This window comes from Amaranthus tricolor, chromosome 2, assembly GCF_026212465.1.
Source record: "Amaranthus tricolor cultivar Red isolate AtriRed21 chromosome 2, ASM2621246v1, whole genome shotgun sequence".
Taxonomy (NCBI): domain Eukaryota; kingdom Viridiplantae; phylum Streptophyta; class Magnoliopsida; order Caryophyllales; family Amaranthaceae; genus Amaranthus; species Amaranthus tricolor.
The window spans coordinates 28,161,263-28,183,487 of NC_080048.1; the positions used below are offsets into that span (position 1 = coordinate 28,161,263).

A 22,225-nucleotide genomic window follows, 5' to 3' on the forward strand; every position below is an offset into this window, starting at 1 on the left:
CGGTTCTGGTCTTATCCGCCAGCAGGGTAGAGCCGACAATAGCCATGTAGTAGGTTGTTGACTGGGTCTCCATAGCCTGCGACCGATGGCACAACTGCATAACTTACGTTGATGCAACCTGCCTTGAATATCCCTTTCCGTCGTAGCTTGGCCATGGGCTCCCCAAACAAACCAAAAATACCAACCTGTCACTGCCCCTTAGAAGGTTCAACGGTAGTGAACCTTCAATGCCTATGCACAATATGCGTTGCACGTCGTGCAACATAATCGTCATCTACCTCAATGGTATGTTGAAGGTGTTCATATCCGGCTGCCACCTCTCCATGAAGGCCGATATCAAACCACAGTCGATGTGTTGGTGCATAATGTACGGTAGCCGGCCGAGGGGAGTGACCGGTAGAACATCGTAAAGCGCATCGGGCATATCCTGCAGTCCAATGATCGCCTCCAACGGCTTCTTTCTACTACGACACTCCAGAATCGGAGGTGTACGCTCAGAGCCGTCAAAAATAACTTTAGTTATGTGCCCGCCATAGCTGGGTATCATGCGCGTATCTGTGGGGCCCCCGAGCTGGGGCGATGTGACCAACTAGGGATGGTCATGGGTCCAGGACCCTGTTGGACCCGCTTCGGACCCACCCCTTTTTAAGGGTCTGGGTCTTAATTTTTGGGACCCATCGGATCCGGGTCGGATCTGGATCCAAAAAATATTTGACGGGTCCGTGTTCGGGTCCTAAGGTGAAGACCCGGACCCTAAACTTTTAAATTTTATATTATGAATTTCTGATATCTAAATTCTAATATTAATTTTTTTTATTATTAATATATAATGCCTTGAATATTGATTGCCTAATTTGCCTTCTCATTAATCTCAATCTAGTAACTAGTAAGGCTGTCCAGTAACCCTAACTTTTTCTTTCTCCTCTAATATAAACTATATATCTCATTTAGTCTTTTATATTTAATTTTTAATTATGTATTTAAACAAGTGTTTTTATGTTTTAGTAATTATTTTGTATTTGAATTTTATGGACTCGAACAAGTGTTTGTAATACGATAATAAGTTGCTTACAAAAATACAAAAAAACTCGCAAAAGGTTCAATTTTGACAAATCAAAGACGCTTTGTATAAGACCCATTAATTGGGTCTGGGTCTGAAAATTTTGGACCGTTAGGGTCCGGATCTGGGTCTGGATCCATCAAAAAAAAGGGTTGGGGTCCGGGTCTGGCCAGACCCGCTCCTAACCCGCTTCATGACCATCCGTATGACCAACCAGTCCGTTCCAGCGGACTGTGAGCGCCTGCTCTCCCATGGCGGCTCATTATCAACGTGACTATGTCCGGCACGCTTAGATGTGCCTGAAGAACTAAGGCCGACACGTGCGAATTTCCCGTCGGGCCTCCGGACAACAGTCCAGTCCACTGGACGAAGAACAACACCTTGGTACTTAACATCATCAGCATCATCATCATCACTAAAAACCCTACAACTACTCTAGAGGCTGCTAGCCTGATCATCAAAACGAGTACACACTTGCTGCAGCGTACTCGATCGTTGGGCCTCACTGTGTCTGCTAGCCTCTTCTTGCCTAGCCCTCCTAGCAAAACCCGTTACCCCCCTCTCATGAGGGTCCCCTCTGAGCAGGGTAGGCCTAGAACTATTCCCGCTCAACAAGTTTCTAAAAAATCCCTTTCCTTTCCCGTGAGTACCAGCCATTTACTACAATTTTTCATAATTTAATAAACTATTTCTAATAAATAAAAATCATCAAACATTACGTTAAATTAACCATATGAACAAAAGACAATAATTAATTAACATATTAAACTACTCCTAATCAACATATATAAATTAGCAACAACAATATTTAATTAATCATTATCAACAAATTTAATTTAACAAAATATTTATTATTAATATTATTGTAATTAATTTTCTAAATTAACAACAATCAGTATAATAATAATAATAATAATAATAACAATAATAATAATAATAATAATAATAATAATAATAATAATAATAATAATAATAATAATAATATTAAAAAAATAATTATCATAACACTAATAACAAAAACAACAACAACAACAACAACAACAACAACAACAATAATAATAATAATAATAACACTAATAACAAAAACAATATTTAAAAATAAAATTAAACAAAAATATACTAACAATAACAATAACATTAACAACATCACCAACAAAAATAATAAAAATAATATTTAAAAGAATAAAAAAATTTAATAATAATAATAATAATAATAATAATAATAATAATAATAATAATAATAATAATAGTAATAATAATAATAGTAATAATAATAATAATAATAATAATAATAATAATAATAATAGTAATAATAATAATAATAATAATAATAATAATAATAATAATAATAATAATAATAATATTTAAAAAAATAAATTAAATTTAATAATTAAAACAAAAATAAAAATTTAATAATAATAATAATAACAATCACAATAATAATAATAAACATAATAACAATAATAATAAAAATAACATTATAAATTAAATTAATAATAATTAATTTAAATTAAAAAAAGAAAAAGAAAAAAAATAGGGTGTTGCACAAAATCCGCGACACGACTGCGGGTCAGTCGCACGAAACCAGCAACATGCGACTGACCCGCGTTCGAGTCGCGAATTTCGTGCGACACCCTATTTTTTTTCTTTTTTTAATTTAAATAATACGATTCGAATAAAAATTACCTTGATTATTTGTTTGCGGATTGAATTTCTTAGCTTTTGCTCGAAAAATTTTATGTTGTGATTTTATTTTTTAAGTGTGGTAAATGAGTTATTTAGAGAGGTTAGAGTCTAAATAAGAAATTTTAAGTCCAGTAGCAAATTCGCAATTTTTTAAAGTTCAGAGACAAATTCGTAATTTCAAAGAAGGGTGACGATAAAATGAAAATGGTGGCGAAGTTTAAAGATCTTGTTATATATGATGATTAAGAACAACTAAAAAATTAAAAAACTAGTTGAGTAACTAGAATTGATTGCGTAATTAAAGAGACTAACCAGAGTGTATTAGTAAAGAGGTTAGAAGCAGATGAGTTGGTGTACATATGTAGAACAAAATCATCCCATGTATACAAGTGAAAAACATTCCAACGATTATATTTCAAGTTCCGACAATTAGTAGTAATTAAAAAAAATACTCTCTTTGTTTTGTTCTTCTTGTTTACTTTTTACACAGTTCAATGTAAAGTTTGAACCCTTATATCTCTAAATACACATTATAAAAAATTATAAAACATACATAGTAAAACGTATACATTAAAACTAATCTAATTAAATCTCACATGTAAATATATATATATATATATATATATATATATATATATATATATATATATATATATATATATATATATATTTATTTATTTATTTATTTATTTATTTTTTATTGAATAGTAGGCTAAGTAGGGCAATAGATTACTACCTGTAGAGGAAAAAATAACACAAAAAAAGAAGCTAAAAAATATCAAAAATGTGATTGAGCTCTAGCCACAATAATGTATTTTTTTTAACGTCATCATGACTTACAAAGTTCGTTATTAGAATTCCATCCAAAATTCTAAATTACATGTTTCACATATTTTTAGTCTGATTGAGATTTACTAAAACCAAGGACCCAAGAACATTCTATAAATAACAAGCCGTAATCCCTAACATTATCCCTATTCCATTCCCCTTCATACCATCACCAAACTTCAAATTCTCCCTCTTTAAGCTCAAAAACCCATTCAATAATGGCGGATGAAGTAATACTATTAGATTTCTGCATAAGTATGTTTGGAATGAGAGTAAGAATTGCCCTTGCTGAAAAAGGTATTAATTATGAGTATAAAGAACAAGATATACTAATGAATAAAAGTGATTTGTTACTCAAAATGAACCCGGTTCATAAGAAAATACCGGTTCTTATTCATAATAATAACCCGGTTTGTGAATCTTCTATTATTGTTCAGTATATTGATGAGGTTTGGAATGATAAGAACCCTTTGATGCCTTCTGATCCTTATGAGAGGGCTCAAGCTCGTTTTTGGGTTGATTATATTGATAAAAAGGTATATATTTTTTACTATTAATTGTTTTCAATTTTTTTTTTCAATTTATGCCATTTCTGTGGATGATAAACATTTGAGTATTTATTATTTTAGTGTGCTATTTTTATCAACTTGAGTTGATGTATTTATTTTAAAAAATTTATATCATACTATAGATATTTTGAGTAAATAAATTAAAATTAATATATGAATTAGTGTCCAATGATCTACTAATATCTTTAAAAAATAAGAATCACAAAAAGCTAAAGTTAGCTATTAGACGATTTTATGTGAAGTGCAAAAAAAAAAAGAATTAGCAGACAAATCGTGTTATACCAAGTTGAACTTGAAATTTAGAAAAAAAAAAAAAATGGAAGGGTCAAGGGTTCTACTATTTGTCTCATCTAGTTTCGCAAGTCTCGCTATACCCAAATTCAATCCTTAGAGTATGTTTAATGTTGGTCAAATAATTAGGTGTTCGTATAATAAAAAACTAGATAATTCCTGAGCGATGTATACTTTTTTTAACATTTTAATTTAAAAAATAAATAAATTAAATAGGTCCGGTATAATATCATATTAATTTTAATTATTTATTAATACACATTTTATTACATTTATGAAAATTAGAATCAAACTTTTTTAGTTTTTATAGTTATCATTATAATAATGATAAAGCAGTGGATCATTTTAAATTGTATCTATAATATAATTAGCATTTTAGTGAACTTTTTTTAAATGTATATTTAAAAGTAATATAATTAATTTGTAAATGATTGAATGTTTTTATAAATAAATATAGATCAATAGAACTTTGTAAATTAAAAATCAAAGATAATAATTTGTGCATCTATATTATATACTGCTATTCATTACATTGTTTTTCAAATTTTAATAGTAAATGTTATAGTCTTAACTAAAGTTTTTAATGATGGTCAAATCAATCATCTTATAATCATTCTTAACATTTAGGATTCCTATAGTCATTCTTATTCAATGACATCATCATTGCTTAAATGAGGGAAATAATTTCATGAGAAGATGACAACTAATTAATTTATTAAGTTGCTTATGTCAGTTGTGTTTTATTTTGGTATATAATATAGATATATAAAAAAGAGTGTGTCTCTGGTCTTCACTTTGGTCTTCACAGAGTTCAAATGCAATGTTTTAGTACAGAGAAATATTGATATAGTGTGAAAATAAAAAATTATTAGTAATCAATCAAATAACTTTTTAATATCTTTAAATGTGCATAATTAAATATTATAAAAATATTGATACAAATTAAATGAAACCTAACTCATCACTTGACTATGTCGTTTTAACTTGCGCTCTAAATTATAGATTAAAAAATAAAATGTAAACTAAAAGTGATCAAGAGTTAGCTATAGTTTTATGCTCTCAAGTCATCCAAGCTGCTATAGAGGTTGTTTTATGCTTTTATATTCTCTAACACTAACTCCTTCTACATCTTATGCAGCTTTATGAGAATAGTAGTAGAACTTGGACTACCAAAGGTGAAGAACAAGAGGCAGCCCAGAAGGAATTCATAGACCATTTCAAATTATTGGAGCAACAATTAGGAAACAAGCCATATTTTGGAGGGGATTCATTTGGGTTCGTTGATGTTAGTCTCATTTCATTCTATTGTTGGTTTTATGCTTGGGAAAAAGTAGGCAATTTTAGCATTGGTGAGTCATGCCCTAAGCTTATTGAATGGGCTAAAAGATGCATGGAAAGAGATAGTGTTGCTAAGTCTCTTCAAGATGAGAAGACGATCTATGAGTTTCTATTGGAGTACAAGAAGTCACTTGGTATTGAGTAAAGAAAACACATTTAATTCTAAAGATATGTTCCTCTTTTTATTCATGAGTTTATCGATTTAATCAAACATGAATACTCCTTTGGAACATTTGAAATAGTTGATTTATCTCTTGATGAATAATTAGCAATGTTATTCATGGTAGATTGATGTGTTATTTAACTATGTTTTTTTTAATAGTGCATATGATGAATAATAAATAATTATACAATTTAATTGTTACGAATAAAGTATGTATAGTCTAATATAATATAAAAGGGAAATTTCACGTGGTAATTCTGAACTATTGATTTTTTCACGTGGTAGGCAAACATTTTTGTATATGCACGTGATGACCTTAAGCTTCTAATTTTTCCACATGATAGACAAAAGAAAAGTGTTTTTATTAACTTTACGTTATTCTTCCCAAACATAGTGACTCTTATTTTTCAAAAAATAGACATCGTGATCATCCTAATTGGCCATATATTTCGTAATCGAGTTGAAATAGTTATAGTCAAGGTAGACATACCCACCAAGGAAAGTGCTGCTTCTTTTCGCAAGACAACTTCGTGGCACAACCACTTATGGGGATGTTCAATCCAAAATACGTCACGATACAAATCCAAGGTCAAGGGGTTACACATGTACTCAGTGCCAGATGAAAGATATAAATTTCCTAACGGCCTAAGGCATCAACTGACCTAAAGAAAGTTGGTAATAGCAAAGGACCTTAAAAGGAACCAATGCATGGGAAATCGTACGCCCAAGACCAAGTGGTAAAGGTGGACAACAATGTATACGTCAGTATGAGAGGTGCAAGAAACAATGAAATGGGTGGGCTTGCATCTTTGGCTCGTCCAAGAGACACCAGTATCCTTGTTCCTTAGAGATAAGAAATCTATCCTCATTACAAAAAAAGTTGCAGCTACCCACACTTAAAAATATATTTAGGCACGCTTATATATAAGACTGATGGATTTAGCCACACTTAAAAAAGTTGCATCTCTGCTTGTGTGGGTAAATTTTAGGCACGCTTAATAAGCGTGGCTAGAATTGCTCATTGTCACACTTGTAAGAGACGCTGGTAGTACCTGTAGCCACGCTTATAGGTGTTGAACACTATCCTCACTTAATAAGTTCATAGTCAATTGTTTTGCTCTTGTTTTTACACACAATTAAACGTGATTAATGAGCATAACTAACATTTTAATTAATTTTGTCGGTAAATTATTATTATTATTATTATTATTATTATTATTATTATTATTTTGGCAAAAGATTTTTGTATTACCAAAATAAGGTTTATACAACTTAAACCAATGAACCAACTAAAAAAAGTCGTGAACGGTGAAACAAGCTATACATAAAAAATATGAGGCCAAACAGCAAATGTATTCTGCACCCACTGATTTGTGTTGCACCTGATCTGCACAGACACACACGCATTGAGCTGCTGCTGACTGACTTGCACATACACACACGCATTGAGCTGCACTGACTTGCACAGACACACACGCCCACTGATTTTATCTGCTGGACACACAGAATTGATGCACACCCATTGTTTTGATCTGCTAGTTGGTCCGCTCCATATACTGTATAACTAAAATAGCTGCACCCTGTTTACATATCTTATGTGTGTACCACACCCAATTGTACTGGCAATGCACACACACCCAATTGAGCTGCACTCACACTTGGTTAGCTCGCTGTTGAAAAGGAGCAAAAGGTCCGCTCACTGTAGGTAAGCTCACACTTGGTCTTGAATGCTGCTGCAGAGAGAAGCACTAGCTGCTTCATTTCCATATAATTCTGTTGCAGAATATAATGAGAAAGAGGTTTCAGAAATTAAACAATGTGTTATATGCAAAAATTTTAATGTGTTTCGGCTGCTGCATCTGAAAATTTTAATGGATTATAAAATCATAGAATCGTCTGTAAACCTTAGCAACTCTATGGACCGATCTGTATCCAATGATATCGGCTGCTGCATCTGAAAATTTGCTGGGAACAGTCATTGTTAGATATGCCTGCATTATCAGCTGGGAACTCATTACAATTTGCTGCTACATCAAATATACTCTTCTGTTCTTTTGTTTTCCCCAATTTTTGGAAAGCCCCAAACCCAAAAGCAGAGGATGCCTCTTTAATGTGTTTCACTGATGATAACCCTTGCTTTAATTTGTTTTTGGGTTCCTTGTTGATCAAAGTCTGCTCGTCTCTCAAATCAATCTCAGACCATTGCTCTTCGACAGTATTTTGTGTTTGCTTTTGTGTTCCAACGATCACATCTTTGACCTCGAGCTCAGCTCCTTGTACAGCTAATCTCTGAAGCAATGGCCTCTTTGATGCATGATACTCTTCTTCTGTTATGCATTTTGCTATAACAGCTCCTATTGAATCAGTAATACCCACAACAAAAAGAGAGGGGGAAAATTTCATCAATTTCACTGACATTGTACTATTATTAAATACCCAATCAATTCTTCTTGAAGTAAAGTTGTAGTATAACATAAACCCATTTAAACTAAGTTCATATCAAAATTACTGAATCAAACAGAATTATGAAGTATATTCCAAGTAGCTTAATTGTAAGAAGTAAAGATGAAGATTTACACACAATTCTATGATTTTATAATCCATGTTTTCATTGAAAAAAGACGAATTACAAGCATGGCAAAGAATCTGAACCAGAATATCTGTATACTGCAAAGAATCTGTAGGCCTCTGAACTGGAAGGGCCTGGAGCTGATGCACATTGATGCACTGATACAGGAAAGGAATCGATATGGAACGAGAGAAATTAAAGTAGTAAAAGAATTGCTGATGTACTAACAGAGACTTACTTCAGCACAACCTTTAGGAAGAATAGCTCAAATTATCAACTAAACTGATGCACACTGAACTCGTGCACACTGAATTGATGCACACTGAACTGGTGCACAATGAAATCGATATGGAGCTGAGCACATTGATGCACTGATGCACAGCTGCTGCACCATTATCAGAGACTGCACACCTGCTGACAATGCAATCCATAGCCCCAAGAGAAACCCTGCACAAATAACACATACCAAAACCAGGATCCTTGGCCACAGATCAGAGAGCATTCAAATCGAAAAAGTTAGGACTCTGCGCCTCAAACCTAGGCTGAATTTGTAATTCGGCAGCCGGACAACAACAAACAGCTATGCCAATAACACAAGCCACCACAACACAAATAACAACGAAGAAGACACGAGATTAGCTAAATCATTCGGACCTCTGAGCAACAGCAACATTCCACAAAAACATACTATTATAACCATACTATAACAGCAACAGCGACAACAACTATACTCAATACTCAATACGGCACACAAAAACATGTCTCGAAAACTAATTTATTCCTTGTTTTGATATTGTTCCCAAACAAAAGCAAAACGTACTACATAGAAGAAAACAAAACAAAAAGCTACGCAAAACATGTCTTGAAGACTAATCCATTCCTTGCTTGTATTTAGTACTTGCGGTTCTCTTACACGTTCCTTATTGGCCACCAAAACACATAAAAGGTAGACTTTTAATTTATTATGAACTATCTACGCATAAAACAATTGTGAATGAAATGTACTTACCTTATTTAATTTAGCCCACAACAATTTGTCTAACATTTGTGTATTAGCTCGTTTCTTGCACATATACATTGCCTACAAAAAAAAAAATATGGAAAAGCAAGTTCAAAAATTTTTTTAATACATTAAAAGGAAGGTGACACGTGAAAACTATATATACCATGCCAGCTAGATGACAATGTGACATTTCTGTTTTATGTTTGTCTCCACGAATGAATTTCGTAACTAGTTCGGGATTCTCCATAAGTATCTTATCAATCACTTTCTCCAGCTCTTGATAAGTCAACTATTAATAAAAAAATATTATTTATCAATAATATGGGATAAAGTAGTTTAACATCATATATATTAACTCTATAATGAGTACTTTATCACTTACTTCAACTTTTTTAAATCATTTGATTTCTCTCGATTTCAGGTGCTCCATTATAGGCTTCCATTTTTTCAACATTTCTCCGAAAAAAGAAACTATGTAAAATAGGCATCGAACCTTAAAACAAAATATTTAAGTTTCATAGTTTCAAACCTTATGGCTTGGTTGTACAACATGACGTGGAGTAGTTGCACCACCAAGGGACATAGGTACTGGTTGTTTAGAGAGTGGTGCACTAGAAGTACCTTGAAGAGTTATAGGAGCACGTTCAATCGACATCCCTATATATTAATAATATTAAAGGTATTGAAAAGTATAAGTGAACAACCTAGAAATGAACTTACTCTACACTACCTGATTTACAAGCATGAGTATGATGTGGAGTATTTTCACCACCAAGGGACATAGGTACTGGTTGTTTAGAGAGGGGGGAATACGAGTACCTTGAAGAGTTGCGGGAGTAAGTTCAATCAACATCCCTATAGATTAATAATATTGAAGGTATTGACAAGTATAAGTGAACAACCTAGAAATGAACTTACTATACACTACTTGATTTAGAAGCTTGAGTATGATGTGGAGTATTTTCACCACCAATGGACATCGGTACTGGTTGTTTAGAGAGTGGTGCACTAGAAGTACCTTGAAGAGTTATAGGAGCACGTTCAATCGGCATCCCTATCGATTAATAATTGTTAAGAATACTACTTATATCAATGAACATATCACATAATTTCCTTTTTTACCCTTATTATTTCTTGTCAAGTATTATGTATACCCCCTTTTCTTGTTTTTGTAAGATTTGAATTGGATTAGCTTTCTTTCAATATATTTTCAGAATGGTTGCTCTGTTTGCTTTTCTTCCTCTTTAACATGGTATCAGATGGAACGATCCTCTTTTTCATCCTTGTCCCATTACAGTTTTTGATGCTTTCTTCCCCACCCATCCCTGTCCATTTCATCCATGTCCATCATCAACATTGCTGTAGTTTCTTCCTTTCGATCTGTTTTCTTCTTCATCAGGAAAGTTTCTGTTTTATTTCCTTTGCAATTCTCTTTTTCGTTTTTTTATGTTCTTGATTTTCTGATTTTCTTTATGAATCTTTTTCTTTCTTCATATTGGATTTGATTGCTGTTATCTCTGTTCCTCTTGTTTTTTGATCTCAATATCTTCTTTTTCTTTTTTTTCTTGATTGCATGTCAAATTTGTTTCCCATCATCTTCGTTTTTTTTTCCCCTAATTTTTCATCAACCCTAATTTTTTTTTCTTCCGCTTTTCCCCTTTTCTTCATCAACATGTCTGCTGATTCTATCAACGATTTCACATCCAACAATTTCAATTCTCGAACCCTAGATCTTACTACTGATCCTAGCACCGTTTTTTACATCCACCCCTCTGACACAACTGCTCAATCCTTCGTCTCTGAAAAATTTGAAGGGCAAAATTTCATCACCTAGAAATCTTCTATGATTATTGGTCTTTCTACAAAAAATAAAATGTGCTTTGTTGATGGCTCCTCCCACAAACCCTCACCCACTGCTCCTACATATCAAGCATGGATTCGATGTAATGATATGATCAGAGGATGGATTCTCAAATCTTTAAGTCCCATTATTGCCAAAAGTGTCTTCTTTTTCAAGACTGCTCAAGAAATGTGGCAAAATCTGGAAGAACGATATGGACATACTAGTTCAACACAACTTTTTGCAATCCAAGAAGAAATAGCCACTATACGGCAAGACAATGATGATATAGCTGTTTTCTATGCAAAAATCAAAGTTCTTTGGGATGAATTAGATGAGGTTTGTCCTTTGCCAACTTGTGAATGCCTCCGCTGTACTTGCAACCTAACATCAAAATTTCTTAAGGTTCTTCAAGAACAACGTCTTATGCAATTCTTGATGAAATTAAAGGATGAATACAGACAAATTCGAAGTAATATAATCATGATCAATCCTTTGCCCACCATCACAGAAGCATACAAGATGGTCTTACAAGAGCAACACCATACCACTATCACCCAGAATAAACCTCATCCTGAACCCCTTGCTTTTGCTGCTGACAGATTTCTACCTCCACACATTCCCTCAAATAGATCATATAACAACAAAGGTAGACACATCCCAAATAAAGGAGTTCTGACTCAATACAAAGGAATCACCACAAGGAATTCTATCCTACATTGTGATCATTGCCACTGTACTGAACACACTATTGATAGATGCTACAAGCTTCATGGATATCCTAAAGACTATAGGACTCAAAATCAGAAGAAGTTTGCTCATCATTCCCAACTCAACATACAAGATGAGGTCTCTACTCCTTCAAGATCTGATGATATGGTGCATACAAATTTTACCAAAGAACAATATTCACAGCTTCTCAATCTCATTGACAAACAACATTCTGATGCTCCTTCCACACCACATAAAACTTCAGCTCAAAGTCCACACACTGCCTTCCTTGCAGGTACCATTTGTCTATTATCTCATATTGATAATGATTGGATCATTGATAGTGGAGCTACTGACCATTTTTGTTCTAACCTCCAAATGTTTCACACATACAAAAATATTGAGAATCAACACACCTTCATTACCATTCCTAATGGAAAAAAGATACAAGTCACACACATTGGCACTATTTCTTTAACTAAAAATCTGCAACTAAAAGATGTTTTATATGTTCCAGATTTTCAATTCAACCTCATTTCTGTTCACAAACTTTGTCAAAATCTGAATTGTAAAATTACTTTTAATAATCAAAATTGTTTTTTACAGGGTCCTACCCTTCCCAAGAAGATAGTTCTTGGTAAATTGAAATCTGGCCTTTATTATGCTAAAGAAGATTTCTCCAGTGATTCACAACAGTCCACATCTCCTATTCCTTCTGCTGGCACTGTCACTTCTAATTCAAGCATCTACACACAACAAGCTAAACTATGGCACTTAAGACTGGGTCACCTTCCTTTTTCCAAGCTCTCTCATGTTCTTCCTTTCTTTAAGAATAAACCAAAATACATTGATACTATATGCCAAATATGCCCTACATCCAAACAATGCAGATTACCCTTCCCTACAAGTGAAATAAAAAGTACTAAACCTTTTCATTTACTACATATTGATGTATGGGGACCTTATAAACATGCTACCCCAAGCAACTGTACTTTTTTCATCACTATAGTTGGTGATTTTACTAGATATACATGGATTCATTTACTTCAATACAAATCTGATTCTGTTCATGTTCTACATAAGTTTATAGCATATATTGAAAATCAATTTAACAGCAATGTTCACATTATCAGAACAGATAATGCCAAAGAATTGTGTGAAGGTCCCATTAAAGATTTTTATTATAAAAAAGGAATCACTCATCATACTAGCTGCACTAATACTCCACAACAAAATGGTGTTGTTGAACGTAAGCACAGACACTTATTAAACACTGCTAGAGCCTTATCCTTTCAAGCTAACCTACCTCCCACCTATTGGGGAGACTCCTTACTATGTGCAACATATCTTATAAATAGAATGCCTCTATCTGTTCTTAAACATAAATCCCCTTATGAATTATTACATCAATCCCCTCCTGTGCTTGATCATCTTAGGACTTTTGGATGTTTATGTTTTGTTTCCACATCTAAAGTCCACAGATCAAAATTTGATCCCAGGGCTGATGCTTGTGTTTTCTTGGGTTATTCTCTCACACAGAAAGGGTACAAGGTTTTAAACTTACTCAACAACAAAATTTTTGTTAGCAGAGATGTTATCTTCAATGAAAAACATTTCCCTTACCATAGTCAATCCAGCACCAACAATTCTAAGAAACCTTTTCAATTCTTCCTCCCTGCTGACACAACACACTCTCAATCTCTTACCCATCTCACTGATGACCTCTATCCAACCTTTTCCATTCCTCCCTTACAAACACCCACTTCAGGTTCTCCCAATCACCTTCCCCTCAGATCTGTTCAACCAAGTGACCAACTTCTTATTGACAACAATGCCCCTATTCCTCCCAGAACATCCACCAGAATCTCCCATCCCCCATCTTACTTAAATGATTATGTATGTTCTAATATAATTTCTGATATTTCTAACCAACATTGGTGCAATTTGGTTACCTTGGACAAAATACCTACTTACAGTAAGTCTATTGTTTATGATACATCCCAATTTATTGAACCCACAACATATAAGCAAGCATGTAAAGATAACAGGTGGATACAGGCTATGAATGCTGAAATCACAGCCCTAAAAGCAAACAACACCTGGTCCTTAGTTGACCTTCCACCAGGTAAGAAGCCCATTAGATGTAAATGGGTCTATAAAATCAAACTTAAAGCTGATGGAAACATTGAACGCTTCAAAGCCAGGTTAGTTGCAAGAGGTTACACACAAACACATGGTGTGGACTATGATGAGACATTCTCTCCTGTTGTCAAACTCTCAACTATAAGAACTATCATTGCTGTTGCTGCTACTAAAGGTTGGTTTCTCTATCAACTTGATGTCAATAATGCCTTTTTACATGGAGATCTTCATGAAGAAGTTTATATGAAGCTCCCAACAGGTATTCCTAATCCTCATAACAGAGTATGCAAATTACACAAATCCTTATATGGGTTAAAACAATCATCAAGACAATGGTTTGCTAAACTTCACAATGAATTACTTCTCCAAGGATTTAAACAATTAAAAAATGATTACTCTTTGTTTATCAACAACACTGATTCTTCCCTAACTATAGTTGCTGTTTATGTTGATGACATTATTCTCACAGGTAATGACCCAACAGTTATTACTCAGCTCAAAGATCATCTACATAAAGCCTTCAGCATCAAAGACTTAGGAAGATTGCATTACTTCCTTGGCATTGAAGTGTCCTATGTTCCTCAAGGCATCATTCTGACCCAGCATAAATACACCAAGGATATCCTCCAAGCCAGTGCATCAAATGATTTAAAAGCTGTTGTCACTCCTCTACCACAAAATATGAAGTTAAGCTCCACTGAAGGAACCCTCCTTGCTGATCCTCTCTATTATAGAAGCATGGTGGGAAAGTTGAATTTTCTCACTAATACTAGACCTGATCTGGCCTACTCTGTTCAGCATCTGAGCCAATTCATGCAACAACCAAGAGACACTCATCTCCAGGCTCTTCATCACACTCTAGGCTATGTTGCTCATACATCTGGACAAGGTATTCTTATGAATGGAGCTGACAAACTTACCCTACAAGCCTTCTGTGACTCTGACTGGGCTTTATGCCCTAATTCTAGAAAATCTATATCTGGATATATTTTACAACTTGGCAAATCTCCTATTTCATGGAAATCCAAGAAACAAGCTACTGTATCAAGATCCTCTGCAGAAGCTGAATACAAAGCCATGGCAAATGCTGCAGCTGAAATCACATGGATGGTACGCCTGCTCAAAGATCTTGGCTTCCCAGTTCTTGAACCAGTCACTCTCCACTGTGATAATCAATATGCCATCTACATAGCCAAGAACCCAGTATTCCATTAAAGAACAAAACACATTGCTATAGATTGTCATTTCACAAGAGAAAAGGTAATGGAAGGTCTCATACAACTAACCTATCTACCAACTTCTTCTCAAATAGCTGACATATTCACCAAAATTCTTCCTTCACACCAATTCAACAAACTTATGACCAATCTTGGCATGCTATCTCAGCTAAGATTAAGGGGGGGGGGGGGGGGGGGGGGGGGGGGGGGGGGGTTAAGAATACTACTTATATCAATGAACATATCACATAATTTCCTTTTTTACCCTTATTATTTCTTGTCAAGTATTATGTATAACCCATTTTCTTGTTTTTGTAAGATTTGAATTGGATTAGCTTTCTTTCAATATATTTTCAGAATGGTTGCTCTGTTTGCTTTTCTTCCTCTTTAACAATAATATTAAAGGTATTGACAAGTATAAGTAAGAAACCTAGAAATGAACTTGCTATACACTACCTAATTTAGAAGCTTGAGCATGATGTGCAGTATTTTCACCACCAAGGGACATAGGTACTGGTTGTTTAGAGAATGGTGGAATACGAGTATCTTGAAGAGTTGCAGGAGCCCGTTCAATCGACATCCCTATCGATTAATAATATTAAAGGTATTGACAAGCATAAGTAAGCAACCTAAAAATGAACTTACTTTACACTACCTGATTTAGAAGCTTGAGCATGATGTGCAGTATTTTCACCACCAAGGGACATAGGTACTGGTTTTTTAGAGAGTGGTGGAATACGAGTACCTTGAAGAGTTGCAGGAGCATGTTCAATCGGCATCCCTATCGATTCTACGGAGTTATATTTCTGTAAATAAACAAATGTAAAGTTATAACTATCATTTGGACACATGATAAACTATTAACATAATCATATATTCTTACTGATCCATGTTGAGAAGCTTGTTCAGCAGCTTTAACTTTTAGTTCCACAATCTCATTCTTCATGGTATGTATTGTTTTCATACGTTCTGTCATGAGTTCAGATTGATTTTTATAATGCATGTCTTGTAGGTCTTTAGCAGTTACTCTAGGACCATATCCCGTAACCCTTCCCTTGGTTACTTCTCCCGTTAGCTTCTTATAAGCCAAACTCTCAACATTTGCGATTGTTTCTGAGAAAACAACATCTGATTGGCCTGTCTTTTGTTTTATAATATCCAACATTGAGTCCTAATTTTATAAGAGAACATACAATATAAATATTATTTATTTTTTTTACTATTTATTCACTCATTATTATTATAACAACATATTTCAAGTACCACAAATTCTTGGGTAATTGGTTCTTGGAACGTGTTGTCCTTTTTCTTATGGGTTTTTATAAACCATTCAATTTTCCCCTAGATCACGATTATGCTCTTTAACCTGAATAAACATTTTAGAAGTGAAACAAATATTGTAGTGATAAGTGTATTATAACTGTATTTTCAGTTTATAACAACTCACAAGTTTGTCACATGTAACCGCATAACTTGTAGTGCCACAAATATGCGTATGCAAGACCAATCCTCTAGCGTTCTTAAAACATTAGAGTATTTCTGTCATCATTAGAGGGCCAAAAATTCCCATGAAAAAGGATTCTGAAGGCAGTGATGTTCAAAAGTCCGAATCTAAATGTAATCAAAGTGATTTAGAAGCTATGTTCAAAAACTATAGAGCCATGAATCAATTATACTGGCTCTAAATGAAACATAATACAATAAAGTCTCATCTTGTACGAGTGCCAAGGAAATATGGGATAAACTAGCTGTGACTTATGAAGGAACTAGCGAAGTCAAGGAGACAAAGATCAATATTCTTATGCACCAATATGAAATGTTCAAAATAAAAAAGGATGAGAATATTAATGAGATGTTTACTTGCTTTACTTTAATTACTAACAATTTAAATTCTCTTAGCAAAACTTATTCAAATGCAAAGAAGACACAAAAGGTATTGAGATGTCTTCTTCAATCAAAGTGGGGTCCTACAGTCAATTCTATAGAAGAATCCAAAGATGTGAAAGTGTTATCAGTTGATGATCTTCTTAGAAAACTGACTACTCATGAGCTTGCACTCCATGAAGATGGAGACAATGATGTTATACCCTTCATGAAGAATCTTGCACTTAATGCAAAGAAACAAGAAGAGACCTCAATTGAAAACAAAGATAGTGATGATGAGGAAGATCCTTTTGCTCTCATTACCAGAGGATTGTAACACATAATGAGGATGAAGAAAAGATTTAAAAAATTTAAATCAAGAAAAAACTATAAAGGTATGTGCTCTTCTAATTATAAAATTTACAAACTTGTTTGTTTTTTCTTGCATTGACTCCAAATTCAAAATAAGAACAATAAAGAACGATAAAAAGAAGCAAGCAATGTTTGCTTAATGGAGTGAATCCGAGGAGTCAATGCAAGTGAATCAGATAATGAGGATGGACAAGCCCATTTATGTCTTAAGACAATTTCAAAGAGGTATTGGATTTTCTTAACTCTTGTTCTAAAGATGAATTGATAGAAGCTCTTTTCGATATTTTTCAAATTGAATAAATATTAAAAATGAAAAGGAGTTAGAAAATAAAATACACCACTATGCCGACGGTTGTGATGAATTTATAAAGAAACACAATGCATTTAAAGCTGGAATATTAAAATTTGGAGAAACTGTCATGGACTTGAAAAACCAGAACATCAATTTGATGAAAGAAGTCATTAGAATTTAGAACACAAATATGGCTTGAAACTGAAATATGGAGCTTAAAGTCAGAAACTAAAAAGGACAAGCTTTGAAGCCGTTTTTAAAGCAATGTAAAGATACGCAAACATTGCTTAATCTTCCAATTATTTCGGTTAAAAGTGACCATGGAAGAGAATCTGTTTAACTAGGCTTCTATTCCGTTTGTGAAAAATATGGTATAACTCACAACTTCTTAGCTCCTAAGACACTTCCAAAAATGGTGTGTTTGAACGAAAGAATCGCACTTCAAAAGAAATAGCTAGGAATATGCTTATTGAAAATGAATTAGCTAAATGCTATTGAGATGAAGCAGTTAATACAACTAATTATGTACTTAATAGATGTCTTTTTCAACCCATACTAAAGAAAGCTCTACATAAGCTTTTTAGAGGAAGAAAACCTAATATTTCATATCTTAGACCATTTAGTAGCAAATGTTTTATTCATAATAGTGGTAACTAAAATTTAGGTAAGTTTGATTCTCAAATTGATGAAGTTGTGCTCATAGGATATTCAATAAATAACAAAGCTTATAGAGTGCTTAAATTACGTACAAATGTGGTTGAAGAAAGTATATATATTGTGTTTGATGAATCTAAAATGGTATATTAAGTGATGGATTTGATGATGTAAATTTAAATAAGCATTTTGATGATGAAAGCATAGAAGAAGATGCATATGAAGAAGCTACAAGTGAAACAAAAAATATGCAAAAGCCTATAGAAAGCCTTGAAGAAGTCGATGTTAAAAAAATTGAACACATTGAAGACTCACAACCCGATCAAGAGACTAATGCTCAAAACTTAGAGAAACAATCTAAACGTTCTAATCCAATCAAAGACTTTCCAAAGGAAGAACCAACTAGCTTTCTTAATGACAACACAACATCCAAATAAAGAAGGAGATTTAAATTGACATTTAAACATCCTCCAGACAACATTATCAATGATCCAACAAGAGGTATACAAACTAGATCTTCCATAAAAAATTTAAGGATGTTAAGGAAGCTATAAAGGAACATGAATGGATCATTGCGATGCAAAGCGCATTAAATGAGTTTGCAAGAAACCAAGTCTGGGACTTAGTTGCAATACTATAGGATCACACAATCATTGGAAATAGATGGGTCTTTCAAAACAAACTTGACGAGGATGAAGAGGTAATAAGAAAAAAAGCAAGGTTAGTGGCACAGGGATATAATCACGAGGAAGGTAGTGATTACGATGAAACTTTTGTTCTTGTTGCTAGGCTAGTGTAATAGTTCGGGTAAAAGTAAACCGGATATTCATATGTAAATATGAATTTCGGGTTACACGCCACACATTTAAGTTAAACCGTTTCTAAGATCGATGACATTGTAGTGATAAAGAAACAAGTAATTTAAAGAAAACGATAAAAATAAATCAGCAAAAGTCTTCAAGTTTACAGCTTGAGAGCCTAATGGCATCATCAAAACAAGATAAAGTCCAAACTAGAATATATTTGCTAATATAGATAATTAAGTTCAAACAATAAAATGGCATTAATACGGATGCGATAGTCAACACTATTACAGGTTCTAACTTTTGAATCCTCACACACTCGTCCCACCTACACTCAACCTGCTAGTCGTCAAGTGACAAAATCATCGCAAGCACCAAAGGACACAAACCAATACACGTCAAAGACTTCATACATTGTATTGTACAAGTTACATACAAGCAATGGGTTCATCCTGGCATGCAAAGGCTCTAATAATTTAGATGTCATATTTGATTTTTCAAATTCCAACTCATGTCGTGGCCCGTCCAATTCGGGTCGCCAGAGTAATATCAAAGTTTGGAGGAATACACAGGGAGAGCTAATCCCAAGGCAACCTCCGTTGTAAGACGCTGCCCGTCCTGTTCGGGTCGTAAAAGGTAAAGTATGCATACCCCCATGGTGACCATAATGATCCAAAACTACCATGGGAACGATAACAATAATAACTCCAATAATTTAACCCCGTGTGGGTAACTAACACAACCATCCCCAACTTTCCAATTTAAAACTCCTTTGAAATTATTTTTGGTATCTAAACCTTAAGTGATAAACAACATCACATTATAGAATGAGCACAACATTACTTCACATAACCAATTACAAAAGTATGGTCTAAGCGTGTACCTTGGTAGCACGATAAACCAATTCCATGTACTTCACGAATAGAATCTCAACCTCTTATGAATCAAGGTCCTAAACATAAACACACATATAAAATTACGTAATAGTACGTGTGTACACATTCAATCCTCTTTATACCATCAAGGCATCACTAGACTTCATAATTTTAAATGATTAAATCCTAATCTCAATAATTTCCTAACTTCAAAATGCAACCAGTAACTTTTTTGGCCTTTTTGGACAGTTTCAAAAATTCAAACAGAAAATCCGACTTTACCATGGCGTCTGGAAGGCACCAATTACGTTGGGGGTCCACATTTCATAATTTTAAATGCCCATTTACTATTTTTAATTAATTTTAGCGTGTTAAAGGACTTTTAATGTAATCAATAAACGAAATGATAAACAAACTCACTCAAACCCCAAAGACTGAGGCACGCCTTTCGAGACAGAAATAATGTTACTGTCCAAAATTTTTTATTTTATAATAACTTTTTTTGTTTTTTAATTTTTACATTCATTTAAGTTAAATAATTAAATCCCTTTAATCTCCTTTTATAAGTCAATAATTTTTATCCATAATACATAACAATTACCATATGCTACCATAATTATTCACAATAATAAAATCAACCATACCTACAACAAATTCATAGAACAAAAGAAGTACATCACAAAAGTCCATCATCAAACCAAGTCATGAATCAAACATAAATAATCATTAAATTGGAATGTTCACAACCACCATCAAATTTGCTTTCTTTTTCTATGTATGATAATTAAATTCATAAACATGATTCTTCTAGCAAATTGATATTTTGCTAAAGAATAATCAGTTATGATGACTAAAAATAAATAAATACATAAATGTACAAACACAATTCTTTAACAAATTGAGATTTTGTTAAAGAATCATTATTTCATAAAAACCTCATCTACTAAAAGTATAAACACAATCCTTCTAATAAATTGAATTTTGTTAAAGAATTATAAATTCATGAAAAACTATATAAAATAAAATATAAACATAATTCCTTCTAACAAATTGAAATTTTGTTAAAGAAATATGAATTCATAGATATTATATAAATAAAAGGTATGAAAATAATTCTTCGAACAAATTAAATTTTGTTAAAGATTTTTATAAATTCATGAAAAACTATGTAAATAAAACAAAAACATGATTCCTTTTAACAAATTAAAATTTTGTTAAAGAATATGAATTCATAAATATTATACAAATAAAAGGTATGAAAATAATTCTTCAAACAAATTGAATTTTGTTAAAGAATTATAAATCATCAAAAATAATTAAAATAATTAAAATATTGTAAAAGAATAATGAATCAAGAACTTTCAATTTTAAGGATTAAGGATAGAATTAGAGCCATTCACACCCAAAACCCACTCAAGAATTTTGTCCTCACTTTTTCTTTGTTTTTGTTCTTCTTGGCCGAAGCACTCAAGTAATTTTTGAGAGTACTTTTCTGAATTTTTTTTGATATTACTCACCCTTAGGCAAGCTTCAAAACTAATTCAAATCAAGAAGTAAATGTAAGGATTAATTGCCTTGGTTAATTGTCATTAACTTGCAATTAGGGGGGAAGGTTACAAGATTCTCCACAAGCCCTATGACTGGCCAAGACCCCTCAATTACTCATCATTCTTTTTTTTTTAATTAACTTAATTAATGTATTTTTCGGTTTCATTGATAGACGCAAAAGTCGTTATGCGTTAAACTTGTTACGCGATAACTTATTACGCAATACAACGCGCGTACAACAAAGATATTATCCAATAATTATTTAACATATTTAATCGACTAATTTATTTATTAATAATAATTTTTTTTTCTTTTAATCGATATTTTAATGGGGTGTTACTGCTATAATCTATAAGAATTGTGCTTGCTTTTGCTTCTTATATGAATATAAAGTTAAATCA

The 22,225-nt window shown here is 33.1% G+C and overlaps 1 protein-coding gene across 1 annotated transcript; it reads left to right on the forward strand.

Moving 5' to 3' along the window:
- Nucleotides 1–3,615: 3,615 nt before the first annotated feature.
- On the forward strand, nucleotides 3,616–6,187 carry LOC130806769 (probable glutathione S-transferase). The gene is made up of 2 exons (XM_057671971.1): nucleotides 3,616–4,110; nucleotides 5,573–6,187. The coding sequence occupies exons 1-2, from the start codon at nucleotides 3,793–3,795 to the stop codon at nucleotides 5,915–5,917; spliced, it is 663 nt and encodes a 220-aa protein (XP_057527954.1). The 5' UTR covers nucleotides 3,616–3,792; the 3' UTR covers nucleotides 5,918–6,187.
- Nucleotides 6,188–22,225: the final 16,038 nt, after the last annotated feature.

Bases quoted from the DNA above. Each gene is read 5' to 3' on its own strand.
- LOC130806769 (XM_057671971.1), top strand. From the start codon at position 3,793: ATGGCGGATGAAGTAATACTATTAGATTTCTGCATAAGTATGTTTGGA. The intron at 4,111-5,572 runs GTATATATTTTT...CATCTTATGCAG, and splicing joins TTGATTATATTGATAAAAAG to CTTTATGAGAATAGTAGTAG.